We start from the raw sequence: 25729 nt of genomic DNA, 5'->3' as shown, positions 1-25729 counted from the left end.
AGCCAAATGATAGGTCACCGTGCCTATGTCAGTACCCTCACTTCATCTCAACCTATAGGCATGCTATCGTCTCCCATCATCCCAAGAAAGGTAACCACAATACAGGACATTTTGATAGAGAGTGAGAGACCTCATTCACATAACTTTTATTATAGTGTAGAGTAGTTACATTTTATTATTTATTGTTGATCTCTTACTGTGCCTCATTTATACATTAGACCGTCGCATAAGAAAAAGCATAGTGTTTATAGGGTTTGGTAGTATGTGCAATTTCAGGCATCCCTGGGGATCTTGTAAGTTAACCCCCTCAGATAAGGAAGGACTACTGCGAAATTAAAGCACAATATTCTTTTACACTTTTGCCCATTCTACTCTCTCTTTTGATTCATTTTTCTACTTCTTGCCTTTTGATTTCCCGCTCATTCCTTAAGATAACATTCACCACCGCTGTCATCAAGGACCATGTGATCGATTGGGGGTGAAGAGAGTCATTAATCAAACAATAAATCAACAAAAAGATGCAAAATCATAACTCTAAAGGGCTCTCTATTATTATTTACTTATATATCTTGCAGGTAAATAATAGAAAGGTCTGATCTTAAAGACTCAGGGATAGCTTCCCTGAAGAAGAGTTGTTGGATGATAAATTTGAAGGATTAGTATGAGTTAATCAGGCATGAATTGGTAGAAGAATGTTTCAGGGCAAGGAAATAGAATCACAAAAGTGAGCTTTTGAGAAAGAGAAAGAAAGCCAGCGTGACTAGTGCACAGGAAGAGGAGGAAGCAAAGCTTAAGATGTGTCTAGAGCAAAATCAAGCAAAATCTTAAGCTATTGTAAAAATTTATCTTAAAGGAAACCACTGAAGTATTTAAAGTTTGTGGTGGGGGTGAAGTGGGGGCAGAGAAGGGTGGTGTGTGTAACAACAAGATTTGCATTTCTGTAAAGGCATATGTTCACATGACTCAAAAATCAACATATTATTATATAAAGTCATTCATTATATTTAAAGCAAAGTTTCTGTATTTGGAGGTGGGGAGATACCATTTATATAGACTGCATTGTGTGGAACACCCCACTGCCTCTCAGTTAGGTTTCCACTCCTCAGTTATTAGAAGTATGAGAAGAGAAAGGTATGCAACTGAGTATCTGGACTAAGACACATTCTGTCAGAACACTACTTCCCCAAGATGATCTCATGATAAGAATGCACAGAACCTTTTAATCCCCGCAACAATCAAAAATTGTGTTCTATAAATGCAGAGATCTTTCATACCCTCTGTCCATTTGGATAAAGACAAATTTCATTTTGTTTTGACCTAAAGTGACCACATACCAATCTCTTAAATGACATAAATAATCAAATAGAGCATTTGCTTTATAATGCTGGTAAACAAAACTTTAGAAATAGTAAGATTTATATTGTAAATATTTTAGATGAAATAATGAAATGTGTTCAACAGATTATAGTTAATCTTCTGCTTCTAATTCTACAATTACATATATCTTCACCTTATACTAAAAGGCACTGTTCAAGAAGAAAAGTTAAGATAATGTTAGAATTTTTCTTTAAATCCAGTCCGAAATGAAAAATAATTCACTTCCCTGAAAAGTTTAAAATAATTGACAAAACATAATTTTGACTTAATAGAACTTTATATATGTGTATATACATATACAAAAGTATAGAGAGTTGTAGACGAAATGAAAAGACGACCATAAATTTAATTGTAGATGATATTGTAAGAATAGAAAATAAAAGCTGATGCTGAAAAATAATTTTAAAGATGGTGCAATATATGTCTAGGGAGAAATAATTAAGTAAAGTCAATATTATTTACTGATCATTTTCCTAGTTTTGATTCCCTGAATCTATAATCAATCTATAGTAGGCCTGAATGAACATGAGCAAGTTGATTCATATAATATAACGGATTCAGAAAAAAAAAAAAATGCACCTGAAGCTACCAGGTGGTATTACGGACTTCTCCGCTACCAGGTGGTATTACGGACTTCTCCGCATTTAGTTTTGTCTTCAGTGAACAGTAACTCCCCTTGCCTATTTAGCATGTGCACAGCATGGTGAAAACATGCTCAGGTTCATAAGGATGAATGATTTTTTTTTAAGTAAAAATATTTTCTTCTTCATATGTGGTTCTTCATTTTGACATAAAGCATTAACCTATTCCAAAAAACCACTGTTAAATATCTAAGTTTAACTCACTATGCTGTGGGCAAAATGAGGGTATTTTCAAATGAAAGGGGAAATACAAATGATCAAGTTTCAATTTGAAACAAAAATTAAAACAGAAAAAAAAAATCCCCAAGTATAAATTGCTTTGAAATAACGTGTTTTTGTTTGTTTGTTTGTTTGTTTGTTTGTTTTTGTATTGGCTCTATCTCCAAAGCTATTTTCTTGGGTACTACTTAGTATGCATTCAATATTGCCATGTAAGTTTTTAAAAGCAAACATGTAATAGCAATTATAGGTAAACAACACAGTAAACTAAGTACTGTCAGCTGACAAGCATTTTCATACGGAGTTTATATGGTCGAACTTATTTCTGAAGAATTTTTTTAAAGGCAGTCAAAAGCATACCAAACAAGTCTCATCTAACATTTGCATTTGAATTTTATATAGCAAGGTAAGGGTATACTATTTTCTCTTTATGGAGAGAAAATAGCACTAGAGCAGCAGACAGTTTTTTTTTTCTTCATACAAAGAAAAAATTCCTTTGGTTTGAGTTTCTCAAAAATAAAACTCCTGCAAGCTAAATGAATATAAAATACTGCACTGCAAGTAAGACACTCTCTGAACATTAATTATGTATATCCATCAAAATATTACATTAAATCTTTGACCGTTGCCAGAAATTTTAAAATTCGGAGAGAAATCAAACTTGAGGAGAAATAATCTCCATAAATTAGCAAAGCAAAAGGTCACCTGTCCATAATCACTGGAGGAAATAGACACACATGATCCAACTGAAGTGGACAGCTCCTGCACATCTGCAGGCAAATTCTTACCTTGACAGGTGCCATTTTTCTCTTCATATCCTGCCTTGCACATGCATTTCCCGATGGGCACCAGCCACTCCCCTTCAGCACTGCAGTGCATTTTGGGTGGTTCGTCTGTCACAGAGTGGTTGACACAGGAGCCCGACACTTCAAGCAATTGTGAAGAATCAGCTCCAGTGATTGTGTCGGGGAACACAGCCAAGTGTCTTACCACCGAAGGGCATTTTTTATAGTACACACGCACAGACACCAGAGCAATGCAAGCACCCACATCTTGAAACGCAAGATAAAATCCCTTTTTGGTTAGAGGTCCTACATCTCTGACCTCTGTATTCAGTTTCATAACCCGGTCACCAAGATCAAGCTCTGTAAAGCTTTCATCGGCCGCAATAGTATCAATTTTGATGTACTGGTTTTCCTTGATGTTCCTCCCGTTCTCATCATCCGATTCGAAGTAATACATGTTAAACGTTTCCTTACAGGTTCCCAGTCCTCCGGGAAGACTGTTGCAGTCCCGCAGTGTAAACTTGAGTTCTATAAAGATTCTGGAAGCACCTTCGTTGGAAATCCAACTGGTCAAAAGCCAGTTATTCTGATTCTGTTCCATAACTTTGCATACTTGGTATGTGTGGATAGGGGCATAATTTTCATCGACTTCACCAATCTCTTCCCACTGTATAAATAGAAAGACAGTTATATAGTATTTAGAAAATAACTAACAAAAACTAACATAGAAAACTATTTTATATATAAAAATTTCTGCAGCCTTCATCTATGGTATTGGGAGAAGGAGCTCTACAATGAGAATTTTTTTAAATACCTTTTTAAATTAAGTAAATTAATAGAACATTATTCCTTGTCTCCGCTAACTCAAAAGTTAACACAAATGAATTTGATGTTAAAAAAAAAAAAAGGCATGTATTTCAGAGAAAAGGTAGAAGTAAATTGAATGTGGGTGCGGTTAACACAAAGGAGCAGTGAGAGGAAATTAGCTATATTTGGAAGAAAGTTAAGTATGTATACTAACAGAGTAGATAAAGTGTGATAGAAAAAAAGAAGTCCATTTTTTAAAAGACAACAGCAGAAAAAAGCAGTAAATATGAAAAAGAAGGGAGAAAAAATGTAAAATGTGAATTCACATTTACTTAATTCTGGCATGTTATAAATAACACATCAATGTAATAATACTTGCAAGAAAATTCATTAGTTTAAAAGCAATAGTAGATGCTTATTTCACTGACCCAATCTGTTTGGGATTCTTTTGCAAATTGGATTGCTAAATGTTTATTCATAAGTGTATCTATAAAACATATACCTAGAGACAGATATAAAATAGAGATTAAAATTATATATGAATAGCTTTGGCATTTGAGTCCTGAGCTTTTGGGAATGCATTAATTATTTTTACCAACCCATTATTTCACACAGAGTGACCTTACAAGTTCTGAATATAAACAAGGTACAGAAAAAAATTAAGTATGGTTTATATAACTTCCAAAATATTTGGTCAGAGAGAGCTAGGCTTAGCTCTTTTCCAATAAAGTATTCCAGTTTTAAGACTTCTGATGTACCATAATCACTTTCTGAAAGTATAGAAACAAATTTTTATTCTCCATAAAGACATTATTATTATAATTTAAGAAGTTATTTAAAGATTAATAAAGAACCTATGTGTACAAAAGTATACATAGTTTTGTTTTAAGTCTTTTAAAATGACCCTAAAACACAGGAATCAATGAAATCATACTGACTTCCAATAAATCCAGCATGCGGTTTATTGGAGTTTATTATCTATAATAAACTTCATAGAACTTCATCTTTTTAGACATGAAATTAAGTAGAGCATTATTTCTTGATTCTGTTCAACTGACACAGATGTGAAAAATGTGGAGTCACAAGGAATGCACATAAATCGTGTACCTCAGATGGTCCCTCTCAAAATTCTAGCTACCGTCAGACAGACATAAGTAAAAGGTGCTAATGAGGGAAAACTGCTGAGTTCCTTAAATTCACAAGAGAGAGACATCAAGATTTTATCTTAACCACTTTCACATCATGGTGTTATGTGAAGCCTTAGTTCTTTCATTTAATCTCAGTTTTGTCTTCTCTCAAAATGTACATAAACTCTACGTAGCTTCAGGTTTCCAAAACATCTTTCTCTCAGTGGTCTCTCACTAAACTATTCACATCGTCTTCCTGAAGTGATCCAGCTCTCATCCCCCAATCTTTTTATTATAAATGGTTACTGAATGCCATTATTAACATTTCATGCAAAATAATACCTCACCTAACCGAAAATCATACAACTGATTAACTTAGGTTAAATATATATTTTTGAATTAATAACATGGAAACAGCATCAAAAAATCTCTTCTCTAAAAAAGGAAAATAAAAATTCTACATTATCTGTTTTATTTTATAAGTCTTCCAATACAAAACACAAACAGACTTCAAATCCTTGACCTTAGATCATTTATAAAATAAAAACTATCTCTGCATCGTAATTCCAATAGTACAGTGCTAGCAAGTGAAAGGAATTGGAGAAGTTAAAGGAATCAGAGCAACAGCATCTTCTAAGGAGATTATAAGGCAAGCAATTCATAGTCGTTGTCTGTATAAAGTCCAAGGTACCACAAATATTATTAAAAATGCAAGCCAAGCAGCACTCGACAAGACAGCTTAATAGTTACTGCTTCAGGTCATAATTTCAAAGCATGTGCGTAAGCATCTTACTTCTCTGAATATTCTCAATTAAGACAAGAAAAACTATAATTTTCTTTGAAGTTAGAATGTATCATGGTGAAATTTTATTTATTTTTCTTTTCAAGTGTCCAAAATATAAATGAAGGCTCACATTTTCTATTTTTAATTTAAATAATTATAGCCATAAGCCATTCAGAGAATCAACTGGGGAATGCATACACATTTCCCATGAATAACTGCTACCATGTAGACAAATACGCTAAGACATGGACAAAAAATTTCATTTATTTTGGATTGACTAGTTGAACTACAACTCAATTCTTCCAAGTTTACTTCCTTTTTAATACAAAGTGGACATCTTGCCTTCCTCAGTTAATGATCATACTGACGAAGAAGAAACAATGGGATGAAAAGAAAGTAACACCAAGAACTCAAGAATGTGGCAGGTATATCCTTAGACACTCTTGCAAATGTCATGTCAAGGAAATGATAGCAGTTTAATGAAGGCACAGATAGAAAACGTAATATTCTTAGTTCAATTTTGTAGGATTTTCTATGACCCCATGGCTTAATAAAAGTATTTGCTGTTCCTTGATTATCATAAGCAAAGTGCCTGGGCATTTTGGAACTGTGGTCACTGAATGCAATATGGTTGGTATTCTCTTTTCTTCAAGTCTAGCATCTCCTGAAGGCTCACCCTCTGAGCCCATGCTTTTCCCTGTTCCTTTCCTCCTTACTCTTTTATCTTTAAGATTAAAGAACTGGTTTTACACAGTCCGCTTGGGCTCGCTTCATTTCTTCCCCAGATGCTTAGGCTTGCTCCTTTTCCTGCTGGGCACTGAAAGTTCTTAAGTTGTATTCAAATTCAATGCTTGACCAGGCACTGCAAGCCAGTCACATTCATCAGAGCGGTGACAAACAAAATGGACTTATTGTCATATCCATGTGTGAATCATGAAAAACATCCAAAAGTGAGGGTTACTAACTTTTCCTACCCAAACCAGAACCACCCATAACTCAAACACTCTATTCTAGTCATTAAATGTCCCATATAAAATATTAGAAGGGGTCTTCAAAGGTCTGGCTTTATCATTCATATTAGAAATGAGGATATTGAAGACCAGACAGAAGGAAAGATTTTCCCAAGCTCACAGAGGACAACTCTTTCCATCTGAGCATTCCATCTTCCTCTGTCTTCCTGTTGGCACATCTCTGTCCTTGATAGTGTATTTGTGTGTGGGATTCCTTGATTGACTGCCATCAATTGCTAACCAACTCTGTCAAAAGGAAATTCACATTTTCTCGCCATCATCTAGCTGTAAACCTTTTTTCTTTATCTCTCTATTTCCTTGCTTCTTTCCTCACAAATTCCTTCCTTCTTTCCTTCCTTCTTTCCTTCCTTTCTCTTCTCCTCCCTCCCTCCCATCTCTGTTTCTCTGTGTACACACACATCACACACACACAGAGTCGGAAATATAGATGTGGGAGTAGACACATGGTTGCCTTATTCTCTACTGTATCTCAGAGTCTGACACCACAGGGCAATATATTATACGAATGAATTAATACCAAATATATATACATTCCTCTTTAGTCCAGAGATCTGCTAATTCAAAATATGCAATAATTCAAACATGGTAAATAAATAATTGTATGATTTGTCTTTTGTGTTTGTTCACACAAAGATAAACTTTGTTGTGCAAATTGTCTAAATTTTATAAATTTAAAATTTAGAGTTTAAAAATTCATGGGGTTTTTTGGAAAATTAATCTTCAATAAAAAGCTGGAAGCATTTAAGATATTTTCTTTTGTTCACTAATCCATACAATTACTTGGAGTTCAGTTTTGTGTATTAACCTATAGAACTAAATTGCATTAACATAGATTTTAGTAATTTTAATTTATAGCTTAGTTTAAGTGTTATTTTGACCACGTTTAAAATAATCTTTTCGGGGCACCTGGGTGGCTCTGTGGGTTAAAGCCTCTGCCTTCGGTTCAGGTTTGATCTCAGGGTCCTGGGATGGAGCCCCCCCCACCCCCCACCCCCCCCCCCCGCTGTGCTCAGCAGGGAGCCTGCTTCCTCCTCTCTCTCTGCCTGTCTCTCTGCCTACTTGTGATCTCTGTCAAATAAATAAAAATATTTTTTAAAAATATACTTTTTCATTTTTTACCCACTAATCTTCTTCACTACTCTGTACAAATTAAAAGCTCAGAATATAGCATATGAGCTAGCAGCACTATATTTCACATTTCAGTAAAACAACATTGTGACTTTTTTAGGTATTTTGCTTAGCAGAGTGATATAAAAATATAGCTAAGAGTCACTTGCTTTCAGTTTTACTCTGACATGCGCAAAGCATAACTTTGTACCAAGACCTTGTATACAACATAAGTGATTCTTTGAATAGGGATAATTACCTCATATGTGTGATTTAATATCATAGTATTTTGTATAATACATTTTGAAAGGCTCCAAAAAGAAATTAATTCCAGGTTTCCTATTATATTTAAAATACTATTAAATATCATTTACTATGATCTGCAGCATGTGAGTATACGTGTGTGTGTATCTTTCCAATTATTGCTTCCTAATATGTTTACCTAAAGTCTAGAATTTTGGAAGCTTGATATGCAAAAATCAGATGAAATACAATATAGGGGTGCCTGGGTAGCTGAGCTCGTTAAAGGTCTGCCTTTGACTCAGGTCATAATGGTGCTGCATTGGGCTCCTTGCTCAACAGGGAGCCTGCTTCTCCCTCTCTCTCTGCCACTCCCTCTGCTTGTGCTCTCCCTCTCTCAAATAAATAAATAAATTCTTTATTTATTTGACACACAGAGAGTACAAGTAGGCAGAGAGGCAGGCAGAGAGAGGGGGAGAGGCAGGCTTACCCCTGAGCAGAGAGCCTGATGTGGGGCTCCATCCCAGGACACCGGAATGATGACCTGAGCCGAAGGCAGAGGTTTTAACCCACTGAGCCACCCAGGTGCCCCAAATAAATAAAATCTCAAAAAATAATTAAAAAAAAGAAACACAATATAAAAATTCGTGTATTTCAAAGACAGCGAAGATTTTCATTAGTTTGTGTCATTTTTTTCTATGTTGCTATACTGATTAAAATTAGGTAAAATACAGTCAAATAAAGATAACTGAATTGCTTATTTTCTTGTTTTCCCCAGATGCATGATAAACAATACTAATGCTCATCTCTATAACATTTTATAAAACTACTATGCTTACATAAAATTAAGAAGTTTTCCCTTTCTTTTTCTTACATTTTTTTAATTTTTGTTTTTTGGTTTTACTTATTTGACAGACAGAGAACAAGCATGAGTTATCTACTTCAGAAATTCAATCTTTCTAACAGCTATGGTTCTTTAGTAAAGTAAATATGACAAAATCTATCAACTTTCAACAAAAATAATTTGAACCAACAATCTTGTTCCATTTTCTCAGTAATATGAGGATTAGGCATTTGAGTTGCTTAAAACATCTTTAAAATTCATGAGTATGATGCAGAAATATTACTAGAGATAACTCAATTAATTTTCTGTGTATGAATAAAGGTGAAGTCAATTACATGGGCTCAAATTCAATTTATGAAATAAAAATACTCAAAAAAGACATAAATTAAACTTTCAAGTCTATATGAATAGTTTCAGAGGGAACCATAGGCAATTGAGCATCTGCTTACAACACTAAATATGAATATCAGAAAGGAGATTTTTCCCCTAAAAAAATTTCATAGTTTTTTCTTTAATATTGAAATACTTTTTTTGAAAAAGAAAAGAATAGATGAGAAGAAAGAAAATAATAAATTCTTTCTTCTACTTGTTAAAAAAAATTATCCAAATGCAGTTGAATTGAATTGGACATGGGGAAATCAAAAGAACCATATCAGTGAAACATGCACAGAGAGGTTCATGATTTTAGCAAAACCGGAATATCCTACTAAATAGTGTGATGAACATGATCTAAAAACAAAAAAGAAAATGTATATATCACAACTCTTTATACATTTATTGTTATTCCATGTTTAAGAAGGCATAAAAATAGTTTCGCATAAAATTATAAAATATGTCATCAATACTACACGTTTTAAAATCTGGCTTTCTCCCTTGAAAAATTCACTTAGGAAAACCAATTCAAATTTATCAAATGGTCAGTAATTTAAAAGGTGGCATGAGCTAAGTGGATAAGTACTCCTGGAATTAACAAATGAATAAATTGATTTAAAATCTTAAATGAGCTCATTAGTATTTTATCGAAAGGCAGTCCCATTAAATATGATAGCTTGTCAGTAATTTTAAAAGAAGGAGCTAAAAACAAATAGATTTATAAATCACTGATCTAGTTAAGTTCCATTTCAGTTATACTGTATATCAGGACAGTATAAGTAGCTTAAGAAGCTTACCACTGTATATTTTCTATAATGTCAAATACAAAGAGATGGTCAACCCAACATTTGATAACATGTAAACTGTTGGAATATTAATAATCTTTCATGTACTATAAAAAAGTTTATATAATAAAAGTTTACATAGTCTATGAGTTTCTATCTTTCTAAAGAAATGATTCTGATCTCAATTCCATACTTACTTAAGCAAGAGTACATATTTACCATGAACATTTTAAAGTCTAAGAAGTCATACATTTCTAGGTTTCAGGATTTCTCAGTGGACACATGTGCGCACACACACATGTACACATGCGCACACACATACCCTGTGAAGAATTCCTTCCTGACAGTCAGTGTGAGATATTAGCAATGATCCTCCCAGTGTTATTTTTTTTTAAAGATTTATTTTATTTTATTTTATTTATTTTTTTAAGATTTTATTTATTTATTTGACAGATCACAAGTAGGCAGAGAGGCTGGCAGAGAGAGAGGAGGAAGCAGGCTCCCCACTGAGCAGAGAGCCCGATGTGGGGGCTAGATCCTAGGACACTGGGATTATTACCTGAGCTAAAGGCAGAGGCTTTAACCCACTGAGCCACCCAGGTGCCCCCTCCCAGTGTTATTTAAATACATATCTTCTCAATAACACTTAAAATTTCAGAGTGACATTACTACTCTCTTTCATATAAATACTATCCTCTCAGAGATAGCTACAAATTCTGTGAGGAAGCTTTCTTTTCAAAGCAATATGAAAGTTACAGTAAATGAGGAAAAAAAAAAAACAACCCATTTTACTTGGAATTCAATTTAATGAAAATAAAGTATATTAACTTCTGGTGTATTTGATATTTCAGGCAAAACAGATACAATTATACCCTTTCTATTCTGGCAAGAAAAAGAAGTTCAGTAAACCATTTGCAACTCTGGATTATTAATCCAACCTATAAGATATATCAGAAAATACAATGTTGTCTGTGCTCTCTAGTCATTATTCTGGTCTCATTTTTCAATAGATACTATTGCACTTGCAGTGTAGGCCGTGACAACAGTGCCCATAAATCAATTCCATATTTCACATTAATCATGTTCATGTAATCAGTGGCCATTCAACACAAATTTCCATCCTTTTTGTTGGGAAACAGTTACATTGGAGCTCTGAGCTTATTCAAGTTTATGTGACTGTATTGCCATAATATGGACTGAAGTCTACTTCATCCACTTCCCACAGCTGTATTAATGAAACTCTGTAGAAATGGAGGCCATCTACATTTAGCATGTTGTCATGTCAGGAGCTGGTACTTCCTAGGGAGTGGTTTTATTTTTCAGAATCCCAGTGCTACTTTCTTTGATATAGAACTAAACAAAGGCACAGCCATAGATCTGTGACAAATCCCTCCTCTGCATTTGCTGAGCCTTGTCTGGCCAAGACAGGGATCTCAACAAAACAACAGCTCTTCAAGTAAAACATGGGCATTTAAAATGTTTAGCGATACTTCTAAAAATGACAATTTCAAAATTTCAGTGTTTACTTTCCATGTTTTGGATCATTAGTTTAGTGTAAAATTTAATTTTGACCTACATTAGACTGTGGAGCTTTATTACAGGGAACACTATTTAAAGATAATGATGCCTGGGGTGCCTGGGTGGCTCAGTGGGTTAAAGCCTCTGCCTTCGGTTCAGGTCATGATCCCAGGGTCCTGAGATCGAGCCCCACATTGGACTCTCTGCTCAGAAGGGAGCCTGCTTCCTCCTCTCTCTCTCTCTGCTTGCCTCTGCCTACTTGGGATCTGTCTGTCAAATAAATAAATAAATAAATCTTACAAAAAAAAAAAGATAGTGATGACTAACATTATAGAAATTATTTTTACCTATCAATTCAATCTCAATATTTTTATTGAATTTTATTAATTTGTGATTTGAGAATAACTGTGAAAATAGATTTTTCTAAGAACTCTAGGCAAATATGAAATCTTTACAGCATTAGTAGAATTGCAACAGTAAGGAAGATAAATCTTTCATTCTTCCTACTTGGATCTTCTGCCTATATTTTTTTCTTATCTTCATATATTGTTTCCTCTCTCTCAAGAAATTGTTTCTTTCTTAGGTTAGTAACCGTAAATGGGAACAGTGAAATTAATTTTGTAGTATGATTTTAACCTTAAAATTAAAACAAATTATTAACTGCCATTTTCCTCTGCTTATCAACACAGTCCCCTTTACCAATATAGTCTGGTAATTGGAAACATAAATAGAGTAAATATAGATAACAGGTAAGTCTAGTTATGGCACAGAAATACATAATTTTTAGCCCAATAATCTTTTTATTTATTTATTTATTTATTTTATTTTTTATAAACATATATTTTTATCCCCAGGGATACAGGTCTGTGGATCGCCATAGCCTAATAATCTTAGATGTTATTTGATACTTTCATATCTATTTGTAGATGAGCAAACAGGACTCTTGTTATGATAAAAATATATTCATAATTATAGGAGGTAATTGTCTGTTTTATTCTTTTGTGTGTTACACAGCTAATAGTCTATCTGGTATACAACTAACAGTTCCCAGTAAAGATGGCTCAGTGGGTTGCTGGGCATCTCAAGCTCTTTGATGATACTTTTCCATTCTAATTTTAATTAGTTATAATTAATATAGAATAAATCTTCATACATTTAAATGTGTGTTTTATTAGGAGAAAAGTAGGCAGATATGTAATCAAATTCTAGAAGGGCTATAGGGAACAGGGCCTCTTCTATGTTGTTGGTGGGAGTGTATACTAGCAGCCAAATGTGGGGAGCTATCTAGCAATACATGGCAAATTATTATCTTTTTGACTAGGATTGTCACATGTGATTAGAAATATGTATGTCAAGATGTTATCTCCAACACTGCTCGGCAAACATTAGAAACAATATACATGCCCTCAGTAAGAATGAGTAAAACATGTTATATTCAGACTATACATCATTGAACAAGAGTTAACATTCATTCGTTTATGTAAAGATTGCGAACACATAATATAGGGAAAATGAAGACTTTTATTAAACAACAAAGCTATACTTTAAACATAAATAAATAATCTTTAAAAATAAATAAAACCATACTATAAATTATGTTTATTACATCATATAATCATATGGTGATAAAAGTAAAAATGAACAGAGAAAAATTCACTAAATTTATGAGAATAGATTAATAAAAAGAAACATGAAGATTGAATAAAAAAAAATGACAGAGCTGCAGAGACCTCTAGAACAAAATCAAGCATATTGGCACTTATGTAATGAAAGCCCCAAAAGAGAAGAAGAGAGAACAGAATGAGAAGCATCATATTTGAATAAGTTATCAAGATTTTGCTAAATTTAATGAAAAAGACTGATGAGTAAATCCAAAATACCCACTAAACTTAATTAATGTGTAACAAAGATCCATGCCTAGACATATTATAATAACAGTATTGAGAGCCAAAACATTAAATTAAAAAAAAAAAAAAAACTGAAGGGCACCTGGGTAGCCATCACAGATAGCTAGTGAACACATGAAAAGATGTTGAATGTCATTAATATTAGAGAAACTCAAATTAAAACCATAATGAGATAACATTACACACCTATCTGAAATGCATTAATTTGTGTGTGTATGTGACAACAGCAAATGTTGGTGAGGATGTGGAGAAACTGGATTGCTCATACATTGTTCATGGGAATGTAAAATAGTACAGTAAAACAAGCAATTTCTTATAAAGCTAAACATGAAATTGTTATACAATGTAGCATGTTCATTCTTCGACACTGGTTCCAAGTAGATAAAAACATGTTCATAAAACGTGCATGTTCATAGCAGTTTTAAGATTTTATTTATTTATTTGACAGAGAAAGAAATCACAAGTAGGCAGAGAGGCAGGCAGAGAGAGGGGGGAAGCAGGCTCCCTGCTGAGCAGAGAGCCCGACTCAGGGCTCCATCCCAGGACCCTGGGACCACGACCTGAGCTGAAGGCAGAGGCTTATAACCCACTGAGACACCCAGGTGACCCTTATAGCAGTTTTATTTTTTTAATAGCCCTGAAACTTGAATCAGCCTAGATGACTTGATTGGTGAATGGTTAAGCAAACTGTGGTGCAAAAGTACTATGGAATACTATTCAGCAGTATAAAGAAACAAACTACTGATACAAACAACAACTTGAATGAGTCTCCATGGAATTATACTGAGTGAGAAAAATCAATCTCAGAATGTTAAATGCTTTTTGTGTCCATTTATATCATATTTTTAAATAATATTTTAGAAGTGGAGAAGAGCTGAGTGGTGGTTGCCATAGGTTAGGGACAGGAACATGAGGGATCAGGAGAAATATGAATGTGGTCACAAAAGGGCAATATGAGAGATCTTGGTGGTATTGTCTCTGTTTAGTATTGTAAAGGTGGTGCGTATATAAACCTACATGGTTATGAATCTGTATAGAACTTAGTACACACACACATACACACATGTGAAAGAGAGAGAGAGAGGAGAGAATTGAGATAAATAGAGATGAAAGACAGGAGAAAATGTTACATGATTTATGAACAATATCAATAATATTTGGAATTCAGATGCATCTGAATTCAAAGCTCATGTTTTAAGTAACTATGCCATGATGTCTCCCAAAGGAAAACAGAGTTTATGTGAAAATAGTCCTTCCTAGGCAAACCAATAAATGAAATAAAGAAAGTCACTCACTGGTATTCTTTTCAAGGCACAGCCATACTTTTTATTCCCAAAATTCTATTCTGCACTTTTTTCTTTGTTTAACTTTAAATTAAAGCTAAAGTAGTTTTTAAAGTACCATCACTCAAAGTACCTTCTATGCAACGAGAATCCCCCTAAATATTTCATGGAAAACAATGTCCTTCATTCTCCTTTATTTATATTTTAATTCTAGGGTAATTAATATACACTGTCATATTAGTTTCAGGAGCACAAAATCATGATTCAACGAGCCCACACATTACTCAATGTGCATCTCTAGATGGGTACTTTAATCCCCACGATCTATTTCACCCATCCCCTCACCCAACTCTTTTCTGGCAACCGCCAGTTATTCTCTATAGTTAGGTCTATTTTTTGTTTGTATTTTTTTTCCGTTGTTCATTTGTTTTGTTTCTTAAATTCCACATATGAGTGAAATCATATGGTATCTGTCTTTCTCTGACTGACTGACTTCACGTAGCATTATACCCTCTGAATCCAACCATGTTACTGCAAATGGTAAGCTTCCATTCTTTCCTATGGCTGATTGGTATTCCATTGTATATATAGAAAGCATCTCTTCTTTAACCATTCATTTGTTGATGAACACTTGGGCTGCTTCCATACCTTGGATATTACAAATAATGTTGCTGTAAACATAGAAAAGTAAACACTTTTCGAATTAAGTGAAAACAATTTTTTTTAACAAGACAGCTACACAACTCTTCCTAGTGTATTCCTTTTTAAGATACTAAAATCAAAAGCTTTGAGAATCCTATGCGCATGTGTAAAGTAATCTCATATTATACACATCCGCATAGTAAAACTATGCAGTAAGGTATCCACTAAGTTTTATATATTTTCTATTTTCCACACTTGCATTGCCAGAAAACTCATTTATTCATAACACATACAAGCATTTTGCTGAATACTCCACAGCACATAATTTGGGAATTTCTAGTTATGGTGTTGACTGATAATTGCTTTGCTGTAGTTACTTAATGGAATGCCACATAATGATGTCTTAAATTCTGGCTATTCCCCTGTGATACATTTTCGTAGTACCTCATTTATATTCTGTTGTCAGTTTATATGTCTATATACTCCACCAGATTCACTCAATGACAAAGAAAACTGTTGCCAATTGTTTGTGTATCCCCAATGTTTAGAATTTTGTCAGGAGAGTTGTAGAAACTCAATACATATTTATTGAGTGTATGCACATAAGAATGAAAGAATGAATAAGTGAATAAAAGAATAAATGAGTGAAAACAAAAACAGCCATTTGATTTACTTTTACTGCTTTACTCAGTAATGTGCTGGGATCTACAGCAAAGGAACAGAAAGAACTTTCAAGTGAGTTATTTCTCTCTCCTTTTTCTAGAAGCAATATAGCCAGAGAACACTTGGCATGTCAACCCTGAAATGTTGCCAGCCTTTTGCTCTGGCCACTATTTTATTCCTCTCAATAATAACTCCCACCAGAAGAATGGCAAGGAAAGAAAGAGAAGGTTAAACTGAATTCTGTCAAATGTTGTTAAGAGTTGGCAGCTCCAGGAAAGGTTTTATACCAAAGAGAATTGAATCTAGTAGAAAAAGTGGCTACCTGAATCACTGTGAATTTCATTTATCTGTGTATCTCTGTCCCTCATTATCACTGGTAAGTGACAGTTGGCAAGCCCATGGAGGTCTTAGAAGATTATAAATTTAGTAAATGGTCAAAACAGAACATTTAAAAATTTCAGTGGTTCATGCAAAGAAAAGCACACTGTATTTCATATGATGTTGAGGCTTGCGCCAACCAGCAAAATAAGATATTAAAGTTATATAGTGGTACCTGAAATTTCTATTGTGACAAGATCTAATTAAGCTAAATGAAATGTAAAGTTTGAACGCTGGAATGTAGATTCTCTTTCACTCACCCCAATCCTCCCCATATACATAGACTTATTATATAAATTTATGTGTATATATATATTTATATTCACTATATATATATATATATATATATATATATATGTGTGTGTGTGTATATATAATCATTAGGGCTTATATACATATTTATACACTCCTGTTCACTTGACCCAAATGAAGGTAAGTTATAAGACTAAAAAGGGAAGTTTTTTTAATACATATCTGAGAAGCAAGATCTAGAGTCTCAATAATTCTTGTCATATTTAATTACGACTCTTGTAGAAAATATATCATATTGAAATAAAATGCTAAAATTTTAATTATTCCAAAATATATCAAAGCAAATACTGGAAATTTTTAAAAAGCAGGAAAGTTTTATAGATCTCAATACATGTAACTAATTTTTTTTTTTTTCTTTAATAGAAGGTCTCATTGTTCTTCTCACAAGAATTTACAGCCATATATTAGAGCTAACCACCTGATAGCATCAAGGCAGAAATCTGATCTCTTTGACAACCTGCCAACTGTTTGCATATGTACATTCATTGATAACACTTTACTTCAGAATCATTTTCACTAATCTATTATAAACAGTTTGATGTTTTCTACATAACTGAAAAATGATGTCTTTAGCAAATTATTTGAGAAGTGAATATTCTTTTTTTTTTTTTTAATCTAGATACAGGTACTTTATTTACAAATATTTAGAGAAGTGAATATTCTACAGAGTTTCATAAACCAGCATTAGATAAGCATACAAATATATATAAGTTGAAGCATTTAAAAAAAAAAAAAACTGGACTACCTTCATTAGAAAACATCTATTAAAAGAGGAACTTTGGGGGCGCCTGGGTGGCTCAGTGGTTAAGCTGCTGCCTTCGGCTCAGGTCATGATCTCAGGGTCCTGGGATCTAGTCCCGAATCGGGCTCTCTGCTCAGCAGGGAGCCTGCTTCCTCCTCTCTCTCTCTCTCTCTGCCTGCCTCTCTGCCTACTTGTGATTTCTCTCTGTCAAATAAATAAATAAAATCTTTAAAAAAAAAAAAAAAGAGGAACTTTGGTATTTAATAATAAAATATAAAATGCTATCCAAGTTAGAATCACCAATCATAAAGAATATATAACTATAAGAACTGTACATTGATATTAAATAATTGAATTTGATTTATGCAGCCTGGTTTTGAAAGTATACCTCTAAAGGGAAGATGAATAATGGACTGAGGTATTTTTTTTTTTAAATTTAAACTGCATTAACTCTTTTTTCCCTCAGCTAAAATACCTTAAAGGTGACAAGGGGACAGTATTAAACACTCAGCAAGAGATGTACCAAGTGAGTCATATATATATATATATATATATATATATATAGAGAGAGAGAGAGAGAGAGACCAGGTTTTCCTAGGTAATACCTATGTGTACAGAATTCCCATTCATTTTTTTAAAGTGTAAAAATTTTTATTTTTATTTTTTTTAATTCTTTATTTTTTATAAACATATATTTTTATCATTCAATTTAAAAGGGTCATGATTACATAAATATATAAATGAAAACCTTAGCTTATTATTTGTAAAAGTAAACCCTACTCATTCTCTTTTTTCTTTGCATTTCCTTCTAAAATATTTATTTATACCAACATCTCTTCCTTCTCTCTCTCTCCCTCTCTCTCTCTTTTTAAATTAATAATACTATTTTAGAGTTCCTATACTTTTTTTATTCCTTGGTTCAATTTAGATGATCTACAACAGAGGTTTCTAAACACTAGTTTAAGGGCATTTGGATGGCTCAGCTCTTGGTTTCAGTTCAGGTCACGATCTCAGGGTCATAAAAAAAAGCCCCTTGTGGAGCTCTGCCCTGGGCATGGAGCCTGTTTAGGGGTCTCCCTCCTCTTCTCCCGCTGTGGCTCCTCCCCACAAATGCACACACCCTCAAAGGGAAAACAAAAACAAAAACCACTGGTTTAATTGTCAGTCATAGCTACCTCTAGTGATTACTAAAAATACAGATTTTAGGGTAGGCACATGGCCTACAGAATCCTGGGACCCAGGAATATGTATTTTTAATAGTATAGGATTATTAAAAATTGTTCAAAATGTCTTAACTACCTAAAATGCATCTGGGATTTTCTTAAATATGCAAGGTTACTTTAACACAGGTCATCTTCACCAGGATCCACTGAGGAAGTTACTATTATTTATATGGGAAAACTAGGAAAGTTAATGAAATGTGGAGTTATGATATCACTTCAGAGTCCTAGCTTTTGATTTCTTGTCACTTACCCAGCCTGTTTTGGGTGAGTCTAACATTTAACTAGGTTTCTATAGAATGTCCAATAAATGTGGATAACCTCACAGGTAGCTACACTGTGCCAGCCTCTCAAACTAAACAAGTCCCCAAAGAAGGAACACTATATATTCATATTTTGGATCCTTTACTTGAGTTCTTAGTATAGATTTGTTGAACTTATTCTTCTTTTCAAATCCTCTGAGTAGAAATCACCAAAATCATATGCACTGAGGAAACATATAGGAAACTTTCCTTTTATGATATGGCCTATTCGATCACTGACCTAAACACTTTCTCCTACGTCCCAAGCCCATTTTTTAACAGTCTTAAAACTCATTTTTTAAAAGATTTTATTTATTGATTGATTGAGAGAGAGAGATCACAAGAAGGCAGAGAGGCAGGCAGAGAGAGGGGGAAGCAGGCTCCCTGCTGAGCAGAAGACCCGATGTGGATCTCGATCTCAGGACCCTGAGATCATGACCTGAGCATAAGGCAGAGGCTTTAACCCACTGAGCCACACAGGTGCCCCTTAATACTCATTTTTATGAGGAGCAATTCTTGTTACCATTAGCTATGATTTTTATTTTAATCTTAGAATTTTGAACATATTTATGTTCCTAAATTTATTCTTTGAGATTGTCTGTAGCTGAGATTCTAGAAAGTTAAATGAAATGGCCAAAATTATACCTCATCTTAGTATGTAGCCCAGATAAGGCCCAGGTTTCAGGTCTAGAAATACAGAAAAATAAACTGAGTTGGATTAAGAAGAATTTATGCCCTTTCCCTCAAAGTATAATCTCTATGCACACTGTTCTTTTAAATACACTAAAAATTAACACAATGTTCCTTCATTATACTGGAATTCCATTCAGTGTTTTGTTTTGTTTTTCTGTGAACAAGTGATTGCCATTCATTAGCTTGTTTACAGAGATATGACACATTTTAATTTTTTTGTTTAGTTTTTAAATCTACCTTCTTTATGTTTATGCACAATCATTCAAAATCTCCTATCTGTAGGTCGATAGAAACCTTTCTGTAAGAATCAAAGTCAAAATAATATTTCATTTCTTTTTTTAAAAGATTTTATTTATTTATTTGACAGAGAGAGAGATCACAAGTTGGCAGAGAGGCAGGCAGAGAGAGAGAGGAAGGGAAGCAGGCTCCCCGCTGAGCAGAGAGCCCGATGCGGGGGCTCAATCCCAGGACCCTGGGATCATGACCCGAGCTGAAGGCAGAGGCTTTAACCAACTGAGCCACTCAGGCGCCCCGATAATATTTCATTTCTTAAGTGGGGTTACATACATATGAAATGAAAGAAACCCATGAAATTTTTGTTTGGCTAAAAGTTTGCTTAAACAGAATAGAAATTCATATTTTCTGAGAGGAAAGGGAAATAAAAGTACGTGAAAAATAATCCAGGTAATTTGAAGAATCAGATAATGGATTTCCATAAACACAAAGGCCTCAAAGCCTTCTCCATGCATGGGAATGAAGTGGAAAAGCAAAAGGTGACAAGTTCTTTCTTTCTTACAATTAGACAGGAGGAAAGGCAGAAAGTGAGCAATAACTATTCAGGGAACAGCGCGCTCAATACTTACATGTGTGTCAGACATCCGTATGTGTCTCTACGAAGGAGGTCACCATTTTTTGCACCATATATTGAAACTCATTAGGAAAAGCAATGGAGTAATTGCTAACCTCAGACACTGGTCTTGGAAAAACGATTCTCACCTTAATCAGCACAGGGCCTAGTTTGAATAATGAACACTGCAGTCATGTGTAATAAGGTTAAAAAACAAAAAATGAAATAAAAACATCGGGGAATATCACTTGTTTTCACAAATTGCTTCCTCCTTTACATAATCTAGTTCCTACAATATGCACCAACCTGAGAAGACACCTGCACCCAGGAGTGGTAAATACTACTATGGCCAGAAGTGGAGGGAGCTAACAAATGTATTGACATAATGAATCTAGATTTTAAACTTTTTGGAGATAAGACATCTATATTTGATTATCAATGTCAAATACAGTCACTGAAACATATTGATGTGGGAAACAGAGGTAGAAGAAAAGTTATTAAATTTCCTTGCTATCTAGAGCCACTGAGAGAAGTCCTTGAAACAGGCAGAGTGACATTCCTCTAGGGACTCAACTGCCTCTCCCTTAATACTTTGCAACAGGCAAAAGGCAGTCTTAGCCTGACCACACTCCCCCATCCCCATCAAGGACCCTGTATATCTACTTTAACATATAAAAATTCTTTTGGAAACTTCCTTTATCTCTAAACCCTCCAAGATACATGCTGGCGATCATCCCCAAGCATATGGCTTACCGATATGCATCTAAAGGGTCTCATGATTAAAGTTTGATTAGATGGTAATAAATGATCTTTTCCCAACAACAGCTAGCCTGGAAAACTTGCTTCCAAAATTCCTTAGAGACACACGCTATCCCTGATCCCCTACCAACTGGCAAGTGGACCACACCTCACAAGCCCGGGGTAGCAGCAGCTCTTTTTGCCCATGGGTCCTGTCCTCGTGCTTTAATAAACATTTCAACATTTCGAACCAAAGACGTCTCAAGAATTCTTTCTTGGTCGTCAGCTCCGGACTCCACCCCACTGAACCTCACTTATATTCTAAAACTTCATCAATAATAAGCAGGCGATTACATTTATGCTTTATTTTTGTTTATTTATGTTTATATTATGTTTATAAATTGATTTTCTCCATTAGACATGAGCAGCTTAAAGTTTGTCTTTCCTTTCTCCATTTATAATGTACACAGTACCGGTACAAAAATGATTTACAGTAAATGCTATTTCATTGAACAAATGAATGGAGGCACTAAAAACAAAGTGAAAAGGGTCCAGAAATCATAATCCATGAGAAAAACTAAGACCCAGACTTAGAAAGAAAATCATGTGTCCAGGGACAAAAATACAAGTTCAAATATTGAGGTATTTCCTGAAAACTCTTGCACGAGGTTTTAGCATGTAATGTTTTTATTAGGATTTCTACTATGTTGGCATATATAATCCTGGAATAATTTTCTGGCTGTTTTTCTATACCCAATACTAGGTTGTGTGTGTCTGTACATGGATATGTTTCTGAACATGTTAGAAATTTGGGGAAATATAGGGTAGGTACATTGGGCAACAAACATTCAGTAGTCAGACTGCAAAGGAGAGGTTGCAGTCCATTAAGGCCTCAGATTCAAGCTTCATTTAGCTTCTGTTTTGCTGCAGCCTAAGAAGTATGATTAAACCTCAGGTAAGTGTCTTAAGGCTAAAATTATCCAGTCAGACTTAATATGCTCTAGGCATCTTTATATTAGTCCTATGTAATTGTATTCTATTCAGATTGCTTTATTCTATAAAAAAAGTAACTTCTTTTTTGTTTAGAATCACCTCTGAATACTATTTCATTTGGTATACTACTCATAGATGAACTGTAAACTTATTACAGTTTTGATTAAATCTACCAAGTAGATTCTTAGTGAATTAGAAATAACAGTAAATATCATAGCAGTGTAAAGGCTTCCTAGAAAAATAGTTATGCCTTAATTTAGTTTATCTGTTCACATGTGGACCTGAATCACACATATCCTGAATTTACCAAAGGGTGTTCAAGGCAGAAGTAACATGGCCAATTTGGAAAAACTCTAGATAGAAGTCAAATGTTCCAGTCTGTAAATGAGGACAAAATTTCACCTCATTCCTGAATGTTAGCTAATGGAACATGACAAAGTTTTTACTAAGTCTTAAAGAAATGAGAAAAATTTACTAAGTATTTCTATAAAATCAAATTTATTCAATTTAATGAAATATTCTTTCTTTTGGGATTATATGCTTCCCATTACTTTTGAATTGTGTTTTTTTTTTTTTTTTTTTTTAAGATTTACCTATTTATTTTAGAGAGAGAGAGACAGAGAAAAAGTAAGTGAGGGGGGAGGAGCAGAGGGAGAGAGAGAGACATAGAATCTCAAGCAGACTCCTCAGCGACCAGGGCTCAATCTCATGACCCTGAGATCATGACCCAAATTGAAACCAACCAAGAGTCAGAACCTTAACAAATTAAGTCACCCAAGTGCCCCAAGAATTCCCTTTTTTTAATGAAACAATAGGAATAATAGAAGATAATCCTAATAGTGAAAACAAATTTTTATTTAGGGGGCACTTTGAGTTTAATTTTTAAGTCAGTGGCTGGTGAACAGCATAATTACAGTTCTTTGAGATGCTTGTTGGGTTTTGTCTGCGAAAAAGTAAAAATAAATGATGCCTCCCCAAACGAACTTGGTCTGGCTTTTGAAGAAAACTGTGCACAGTATTTGAACTTGGAGTTTATATAGCTTCAATTATTAATAAAAGCAGAGCAGTTGCTGTGTCATGTTAGAGATTGAGCAAGCCTAGGTACTGTCAAGTATTGTTTTAACACTTAATTTTAAGGGTATGTATTCTTTATATAACAATTTATTATCAACTGATTTAGATAACATGACTTCAGGTAGTTTAACTTAGGAAAAGACAGCACTCCCAAATTATTTGTAACTAACCTATCTGAATCTTAGAAAACATATTCTTATAATAAAACAATTTTATTAAAGGAAATTGTGTTCCTGGGCTATGAGTCTCACATAAGGCTATTAACCTATGCAATATGTAATTAAAGTATTGATATCATTTCCATGAGAAGCACATTTAAAGTTATAATTAAGGATGTCTAGGATGCCTAGTACTAAAGCTCTGTTGCAATAATCCCAGGGATCTAAATCCATATTTCTGAACATGAGGGAAAATTCCCTGCCCAACCACATATTCATTTAGTTGTTCATTCATTCAACAATTATATTGATCATGCACCATGCTCTGGAGACACAACAGTGAACTAGAAAGACAACTGCATGTTTTTCACATTATATTCATACCTAAGACACTCTATTAGGAGGTATATAATAGTAAGATACTGTATCATATAAAGTTGGGTTTCTGATAAGTGTTAGAAAGGAAATAGTAAGTCTCTGTTAGAGCTTTCCAAGGTGGCTGTATGAAGCAGGAAGTTCCAGGATTCTGGAATTCTAGGTGTATTCCAAACAGACACTCCATGGAGGCTGAGGCATAAAAACTTTGGAGTAAGTGGATCCATAATGACTATCCGAATAGCACTATTTTATCCTTATCATGAAATGCTAATGCAGTATATCTATTATTCAGTGTCATAGAACAACAGAACAAAATATCCTAATGAAATTACATTAAAAATTGTGATAGATATTTTATTCTTCGAAATAAATAAACTATGTGCTTTAACAACTATGTGCTTTCATAGCAGTATGGCTACTATTATAATTAATAATGAAAACTTAAGGTTTTATTTGACAAAATTACTAAATTCTATGTAAAACTTCAGAAAATGTTAATCCATCAGTAATTAATGAATAATGTACAAAAAATTAAGGTAAAATCCATGATCTAACAGCTAACCTCACATTGCACTATTACAAATTGTAATACTGATCAGAAACTAGGAAAATAGAAATCAGCTGAAAAACCTGGAGAAATTTATGATAATAGAGGAAGAATAAAGTGGAAAGAATGATTACACTTCAGGAAAAGTTAAATAGAAGATAAAATAATTACATAAAAATTTATTGAATTAGTTTAAATAAAAAGGCAATCCTAGTGACATTTCAAAACCAAAAATTGAAAGCTTTTAAGTCTGCTTGTCATTATTCAATGCTTTTCATATTAGTGATTTACAAATCTACTGTGGAGTGTGGTTGTCACACATCAACCGATGTGCAGCTTGCTGACTACAGATGGGACAAGAACGTTCATTTTACTGCTACAAAGAACTGCACTTCTTTTTAAAATTGTAACAGAATAAACTCCCAGTGTTATCTTTCTCCTTATGTTTAACAAATTGAAAGGTAGATGTCTTTAAGGGCACAAATTACTGAAAATAATTTCATTCTCAAAGGAACTTAACAAATTCAATAGACAAAATGGTCATTTAAAAACAACTGTTATTGGGTCACCTGGGTGGCTCAGTTAAGTGTCTGCCTTCGACTCAGGTCAGGATCGCCGTCCGTGTCCTGGGCCTGAATCATACATGGGGATCCCTGCTCAGTGGGGAGTCTGCTTCTCCCTCTCCCCAGGTCTCTTGCTCCAGCTCATATGCACTCTCTGTCTCTCTCATATAAATAAATAAAATATTTTAATTTTTTTTAATAAAACAACTATTATTTAAAAAATAGGAATCGGCATAGATGAAATGACCACCTCGGATTTTAATGTCACTACACATGCTTGATCTGATTACTACAGCTCTAAGGGTATTTAAGACTTAGATAACTGAAGAAACAAAACTTTCCCGTATGATGGAAGTAAGTAAGCTTGATCATATATGCTCCCCTACATAAATTATAGAATGTAAAAGAAGCACTTAGAGATATGTTGTGGGGGAAAATCTACTAAATGCAGCAATAGACTGAGATAATAGAAGAGAAAGTCATGCATGTAAAGAGTATTCTGCCTATCTATTTTTTTTTCTGAAATTGCCAATTTATTATATAAAACATATAAAATGATTACTTGTTTCTTTTACATAAGCTTTATAGATAACACTCATCTACAAATTATTTATTTATTTATTCATGTTACATATGCACTTCATTTCATGCA

At 33.9% G+C, this 25729-nt stretch overlaps 1 protein-coding gene across 5 annotated transcripts in view; it reads right to left on the bottom strand.

Moving 5' to 3' along the window:
- EPHA5 (EPH receptor A5) overlaps positions 1–25729 on the bottom strand; it is a 350197-nt gene that overhangs the window by 273526 nt on the left and 50942 nt on the right. For all 5 annotated transcript variants that reach the window (XM_059160233.1, XM_059160250.1, XM_059160224.1 and 2 more), the window contains exon 3: positions 3026–3689. In XM_059160233.1, coding sequence (XP_059016216.1) covers positions 3026–3689 — 664 coding nt within the window. The remainder of the gene's footprint in view (positions 1–3025; positions 3690–25729) is intronic.

Source organism: Mustela lutreola, chromosome 1, assembly GCF_030435805.1.
Source record: "Mustela lutreola isolate mMusLut2 chromosome 1, mMusLut2.pri, whole genome shotgun sequence".
Lineage (NCBI taxonomy): Eukaryota > Metazoa > Chordata > Mammalia > Carnivora > Mustelidae > Mustela > Mustela lutreola.
Note: the sequence above shows the minus strand (reverse complement) of the source record. Positions and strands in the feature narration are given on the sequence as shown.